The sequence below is a fragment of the Cannabis sativa genome, chromosome 4, assembly GCF_029168945.1.
Source record: "Cannabis sativa cultivar Pink pepper isolate KNU-18-1 chromosome 4, ASM2916894v1, whole genome shotgun sequence".
Classification (NCBI taxonomy): Eukaryota; Viridiplantae; Streptophyta; class Magnoliopsida; order Rosales; family Cannabaceae; genus Cannabis; species Cannabis sativa.
In genome coordinates this window covers 56,754,756-56,761,803 of record NC_083604.1, presented here as the reverse complement: position 1 = coordinate 56,761,803, position 7,048 = coordinate 56,754,756, and the positions used below count along the sequence as shown (strand labels likewise).

Sequence of the window (7,048 nt, the reverse complement as noted above, 5' to 3'; positions counted from 1 at the left end):
AAAATTATTAGATTTTATTCTTTTTAATAAAACATTAATTAGATATTAAATTTTATATTAAAATTTTGCGATTGTGCATTGGAGTACAAATGCTAAAATTTGGTGTAAATTTACCACAAAATTACTTTTTGTGCTAAATATAGTATAATTTTTATATCTCCGGGAAAAGAAAGATTTGTCTCATTTTGAAAAGATGTATGTATGTATGTATTTTTTTTTTTTTTTTGAAAAGAAAAAAATATGTAAGTTGATTAATATTATAAAATAAATTTGGAGATTTTTTTTTTAAGAGAAACTAATTTTTTTTTTTCAATGCTATTACTTTTTTAAATTGAAAAAAAAAAAAGAATATTAGAAGAAAATGGTAAAATATATTGGTGGCATTTAAATTGAGTTGTAATTTTTTCATTGGTTTGGGACAGTGAGACAGGGTAGAAATGGGACAGAAGATTTAGGTCTGAGTTATGCATTGTGTGAATGTGTAGAATAAATGTAAGAGAAGACAGCAAATATTCGTACTAGTCAGTCTAATATGGTATGGAGCAATTATTGTGAAAGGAATAATGGTGGCCGAAAAACCACTTCTCCGGGCGGGAATATCGCAATTACGATTTGAAAACAACGAAAACGACAACCAAATCTCTTAAAAAAATACACAAAAATGGATAAATAAATAAAAAAGAATGGTCTGGCTGAATATATTATTATTACATTACACATCCAAATCGAAGAGGTCCCTACTACTACTCGTAGAAGTAGCTACCTCTACCCTTTCCTCTTATATCCCCTTTTCTTCTTATTATTATTTATCTATCTTTATTATTATTATTATGACATATAAACGACAATCTCTAAACTCTTACTCCCCTCATTCTCTCTGACACTTGTCAAATCTCTTCTTCTTCTTCTTCTTCTTCTTCACTTGTACTCAAATAATTCACCATACTATTATTAAAATTAGTTAGTTATCTTTCTCTCTCTCACTCTCTTTCTTTCTGATCTAACTGCATAAATGCAGATGTAAAAAGGTACTTGATTCTCTCTTGTTTTCTTTGGTAATTTAATGTGGATATATACATACATATCATATATATACAGGCTTTGAAGTAGTGGTGGGTCTGATATTCTGAAAATGATTTTATGTCAATTTCACCATTCTCTCTCTCATGTGGTCCTCTTTCTCTCCCATATTTTTCTCTATCTTATCGGATGGACTAACTATGGCGTAAAATTGGGGAAAATACTAGTAGGTAGTAGGCCTGTCATCAAGTATTGTTTTTCAAGACATCACCAACAACCATTACAAACCTTCATTTTCATTTTGGGTTGTTAAGGTTGAATTTTAGTTTGTGGACTCACTATGTGAAGTCTACGCCAAGCTTTCAGAATTAAGATTAGACAAAACAGATTCCATTAGTTTCTTAGACTTAAAACAGATTTGATTTGGTTATTATTACTTACTTTTTTTAAGCTGTTATGCAAATCTCAGATGGTACTCTGATAATGTCGTTGGAGGCCCTCTGAAAGGGCTGCCATTGCCAAGATGGACAGAAAAAGTTGGCTGTGGCGGAGGAAATCTTCTGAGAAGAGTCCAGGCGAGACTGAGAGTACGGGATCCTTATCTTCTCATTCTGAAAGATTCTCCGATGATCAGGTATATTCACTTTGCTCCATTTATCGTCATCTTTTCAATTTTGTTGATACCCAATACTCTTCCTGTTACCGAGATTATGCTAGAAATCATAATCTTGCTACTTTTGTTAGGTTATTGGCTTTGTTGCAAAGTTTTGAATTTACGCCTTTTCTGTACTTTTACCTTTCTTATATGAGAAATGAGATAGCTTGAATTGTAGAAATGATGATGTATGTATGCCCATAGCTTCAATTCAACATATTTGGTGTAATTTGTGTTAATTATGCTCAGCAGATTGTTTAGTCTTTTCAATCACAAAATTGTTTTGTATGTGTAATCCAATATTATACCAGCAATTATATAGTGTAAAGTCTATATTGCAAATAAATAGCTCTAGCGATTTCTAGTTATAGGGGAAATTTCTTCAGATTTTCATTCTAATTTTAGAATTCGTGGTCAATAGCTGGTTTAGAGGAAAAAGAGAAGAATACTAGCGTAAAAGCATTGTTACACGTAATAGATATTTATGACTCGCATAAAAATTTCGATAGAAGGGTATATTTTATATCTTCAATGTGCTTTATCAATTTGTCGGAAAACAAGTGTAGTTTTTATCAATAAAATCTGAAATTTCTTAAAAAAGAGTACATAGTTTATATACGAAATTTGGCTATAACCCACTGGGAGACATACCTATGACTATGTAAATAGGACCTCAAAGTAACGGTTGAAATCCCAGAAATGGCAGTAAAAAGAAATGCCTTTCTAACATGTATATGACCTAAATTGAATGAAGTCTGCTAGTGTATATGCCTTGAAGATAGTTGCTAAGTTCACTTTTGTGTATATAGATAATTCAGATTCATTACAATGTGGAATGATTAAACTGAAATCCCCTTACATGTATGCCTACTTTCTCTGGTAATACAAGTTGCAAGAGTTAAAGATGTAAAGGTTCAGCTTAATAAGAATTCAGAAATGGTTACTTTTATCATTGATAAAATTATAATTCTGAGCCTGAAGAAGGCCTTACTGGTGATTCTGATTGGCTAGTTTTCTTTTGGAAGTTTTTGAAAGGCAGAAAAGTCATATGGAGCTTAGTTATTATCTTTTTATACCTTAAGAATATCTATGCACTGTAAAGGAAGAAAATTTTCTTCTCATAACCGAGTCAATACATTTCAACAAGCTAAGGTCAATAATTGAGTTCGAGTTTGGTTTTTGTGCTTCCATATCCCTTAGCAACTCAAAGAAAGTGCTTTCATTCTTTTATATGCAACTTTTCTTTGATGATAAATACAAATGTTTATTGAAAATATTATTCTTACCTAGTTAATATGTCACTCATATTTCCGGTTGCTTGTTGATTTCTTTGTGTCATAATTTTCCAATCTTGCCTACAATACTGATGTTTTTATGGCTTTAAGTAGATCTTTTAACACATCCTGTATCTTCAATTGTCAGTTTTTTGTTTCATGTTTCTCACTTTCTTTGTCTACCCTTGTTGTTTTTAATATCTTTTATCTATCAAATATGTTCACTTTGACAAGGTTCGCTGGTGATGGACTTCAGAACCTCAGTAACAATTTTTTTTTATGATCTAGCAGTTAAAATCTATAATTGAAATTTAAGATTTCCTTTAGGATTTTTGCTATTAAGTCAAGTTGGTAATTGACCAAAGAACATGTAATATCTATATGATGTTGACCATATTCATGGTTCGATGAATTATTCTAGCAGAACATTGCTTCAACAACTAGTTGACATTTATATTAGATGTGTCTGTACGTCGTCAATTTTAAAAACAAGTGTTCTTCCATGCATGGAACAATCCAAATAATGAACCAGAACTGAAAGTGAGTTGATAAAGACACTCACTCTTTTGTTAATTTTGGAGGAAAGTATGTGTTAAATCTTTGAATGTATGGTTGGTTTTATTCTGTAGAAATGATGTCAGGTTTCTTTTTTCAGCTTTTATTATCATGTTTTGAGCTTGCCTCATGTGTTTCCCTGTATGAAGAAATGTATTTCCATTTTGATAATGCTGTTTACTGTGTTGAAACACTTTTTTTTTCTTCTTTTACTGTTTCGTCAAAGGCTTATGCATCTCATAGCACTCAATCACCAGAAGTCACTTCCAAAGCTGCATTAAACGATGAAGATACTACTGAAACTGTGAAGACGTTGAGTGACAAATTATCTGCTGCACTTCTTAGCGTTAGTGCCAAGGAGGACTTGGTAAAACAGCATGCTAAAGTTGCAGAAGAAGCTGTCTCAGGTATTCAGTTTTCTCACTTTTCAGTATTTCATTTCCATCAGAAATTAGTTTTTTTTTTCATAAGAATTTGTCAGTAAACGTAAAGCAACTTCAGACCTGGATCAAAGTATTTTTTAGAATATATATTCTATTTGTTTATGCTTTAATTATTATCTTTTCATATATTTATAAGCTAGTGACATTTCTTGCAATTTTGAAGGATGGGAGAATGCCGAAAATGAAGTGGTGGCTTTAAAACAGAAACTTGAGACAGCTAATCAGAAAAATTCAGCTCTTGAAGACCGGCTTGGTCATCTTGATGGGGCATTGAAGGAATGTGTGAGACAACTTCGACAAGCAAGAGAAGAGCAGGAACAGAAGATCCGTGAAGTGGTTTCAAAGAAAACTCATGAATGGGAATCTTTAAAATCTGTCCTCGAGGATCAACTAGTTGAGCTTCAGGTTCAGCTTCAAAGTGTTAAAAAGCAAACCGATTCATCCTTTGATTCTGATCTTCAACAAAAGCTTGAGGCTGCTGAGAAGGAGAACTCGACCCTTAAATTAGAGATCCTTTCTCAAGCCAAAGAAATTAAAATCAGGATTATTGAGCGAGACCTGAGCACTAAAGCTGCTGAAACAGCCAGTAAGCAATATTTAGAGAGCATAAAAAAGGTGGCTAAGCTTGAAGCTGATTGTCGGAGACTCAAAGCCATAGCTCGAAAAGTGTCGCAGACTAATGATCAAAAGTATGCATCCTCAGTATATGCAGAATCTCTCACTGATAGCCAGTCAGATTGTGGAGAGAGGCTACTAACACTTGAATATGGCTCTCATAAAATGAGTAGTTTTGAACCAAATGAAAGTGATTCAAGCCAGTCAGGTCTACGGGGATCTTCTTTTGTTACAGAACATCAAAATGAAAATGAAAAGAACCATGAAAGAAACAAAATGGTTCCTTCAGTAGATATCAATTTCATGGATGATTTTCTTGAAATGGAAAAGCTTGCTGCATTGCCAGTCATAGAAAGTGGAAGCAGATGTGTTGAGGCAGGACCTATGTTAGATCAACCAAATGGTGGCGAAAGCCTGAAAGCTGATCTTGAAGTGATGGTTCAAAAGACTATAAAACTTGAAGAGAATTTAAGAAAAATTGTGGAAGAAAAAGAGGAACTTGAGAAGGCACTGAGTGCTTGCAAAAAGCATCTTGAGACATCACAAAGTCAGCTAGTAGAAACTGCAATGGATTTGCAGGAGCTGCAAATAAAGATGGTTCTTGCTACTGAATCAAAGAAAGCTGCAGAGGAAGAAGTAAAAGCATCACAAGCTAAGAGAGAATTGGCAGAGTCTCGATTGAGAGTAGTTGAAAATGAGGTCAACACCTTGCTCTTAAAAGCAGCTTCGTTAGAGGAAGAGGTTCAGAATGAGCGACTTTTATCTGCTGATAAAATTGCCAAATGCCAGAAATTGGAGGATGAACTATTTAAACTAAAACATGAAGCCGAGGACCAGCGAGAGGCTGAGTTCCAGCGTACCAAAAATGATAGCCTCAATCTAAAAATTAAGCAGGTAACACACTAGAATCTTAAAGTTAAATCCTTTTAACAAATAATAACTAGTCTTTACATTTAATTAATCTGGACATATAGTTAAGCTAAATTTTTTTCTTTTTTAACTGTAAATGTGGAAGCTATATACCATACAAGTAGTGCAACCGAAATGGCTGATCTTTTGCCCTCCTAAAAAATGAAAAATAACATTTTATATAAAATCATATACAATTTTGTTATTTCTAAGATTGCCTTATTCTTGTTGAACCTAATAACAATAGCTTCTTTGGAATGTTTGCTGTTAGTGCTATATTAGCTACCCATTTTTATAGACGTACAGAACAACTACTTGCATATTTGCTGTGTAGTTTTGGCTTTTCTAAGGTTTGTACCTAGGCTGTTACCCATTGCTTCCTAAGTTGTAGTTTCACATACGGGCTTCTGTTCTTTGCTAGTGGTCATCCATTACTCTAAACTAAAATTGGCATCCTTCTACACATGACAGTTTGCACTTCTTGTTGAGCTGCCTTCATAACTTGGTTTTGGGTGGTAAAGAAATTTCCATCTTATATTTTGGTTTGGTTTTTCTTGTTAATGATAGGAAAACGAGCTAGCTTTGGCTGCGGATAAGTTTGCCGAGTGCCAGAAAACAATAGCATCACTTGGGCAGCATTTGAAGTCTCTTGCTAGTCTAGAAGATTTCCTACTGGACTCTGAGAATCTTCATCCTACTATTGTGGTGGACAACATACAGAGCTACGAAAGTGGTAATGAAGCACATAATTTGCGGTCTACTAATTTATGTTTGTCCGGAAGAGATGCTGCATTTTCAGAAGCAGCAGCAAATAAATGGTCATATTCTTCAAATAAGAAAAGTGAGAGAAATTCATCATTATCCTTAGATCCAGACATTCACTCTGAAAAGAACCAAAATGGTTTTGGAAAGCTTTTCCCAAAGAGTAAAAACTGAATTCTATTAAATTAAATCCAAAATATCAGTGGAAATCAATATAAAATAAATTGTATAAAGCAACTAGGTGTAAGTATCTCTTTGTAAAGTTCAACCATCTTGTTATACTAGGGAATTAATGTATGTAAAATCAATAGTTTTCACAATCACGATGCTTTGTTGAAACGAAAATTATTGAAGTGGTGGCAACAATAAGTAAATCGGAAATACATTTTTACCCCTTACTATTACGTATGGTTTTCCCAATCTATCTATATAATCTAAGTAAGATGATGTGACATCATAATTGAGTTTTGTTTGAAATATTTTGGTTTTTTAATTTTCACATTTTTATAACTTTTATTAATTTTTTTTCATCATTTAATAATTTCTTTTTTTTAAAAAAAAAAATAAAAAACATTAAAAATATTAGCGGACTTTTACTTTGATGAAGATCTTGTTAACTCAATTCTCAAAATACCAATTAACCCCAATACTAAGAACTATCTCATTTGGGGACGTAGTCCTTCGGGAACCCTCACTGTCATTTCAATTTACCATCTTGTAAACTCAATCCATCCCAATCCAAGTTCCTCTAATCCTGATGCCTTTAAGTAGTGGTGGAAATATGTTTGGTCTTTGAATATTCCTCTTAAAATTAA

General features: G+C 33.0%; 1 protein-coding gene across 3 annotated transcripts; it reads left to right on the top strand.

Annotated features, from left to right (window-relative positions):
* The first annotated feature begins 469 nt into the window (after positions 1-469).
* On the top strand, positions 470-6,690 carry LOC115712994 (filament-like plant protein 3). 3 transcript variants are annotated; one of them, XM_030641456.2, is made up of 5 exons: positions 700-1,028; positions 1,490-1,654; positions 3,731-3,911; positions 4,111-5,456; positions 6,039-6,690. In XM_030641456.2, the coding sequence occupies exons 2-5, from the start codon at positions 1,544-1,546 to the stop codon at positions 6,405-6,407; spliced, it is 2,007 nt and encodes a 668-aa protein (XP_030497316.2). In that variant the 5' UTR covers positions 700-1,028; positions 1,490-1,543; the 3' UTR covers positions 6,408-6,690. The 3 variants fall into 3 exon arrangements, with proteins under 3 accessions (XP_030497315.2, XP_030497316.2, XP_060970199.1); XM_061114216.1 differs by lacking the exon at positions 700-1,028 and adding an exon at positions 1,121-1,250; XM_030641455.2 differs by having other exon boundaries at positions 470-1,654.
* Positions 6,691-7,048: the final 358 nt, after the last annotated feature.

What these genes read in the sequence shown, in the direction of transcription:
- LOC115712994 (XM_030641455.2), top strand. Translation starts at nt 1,544, where the DNA reads ATGGACAGAAAAAGTTGGCTGTGGCGGAGGAAATCTTCTGAGAAGAGT. An exon ending in TGCAGAAGAAGCTGTCTCAG is followed by an intron (nt 3,912 to 4,110) that starts GTATTCAGTTTT and finishes GCAATTTTGAAG; the next exon opens with GATGGGAGAATGCCGAAAAT. An exon ending in TCAATCTAAAAATTAAGCAG is followed by an intron (nt 5,457 to 6,038) that starts GTAACACACTAG and finishes TGTTAATGATAG; the next exon opens with GAAAACGAGCTAGCTTTGGC.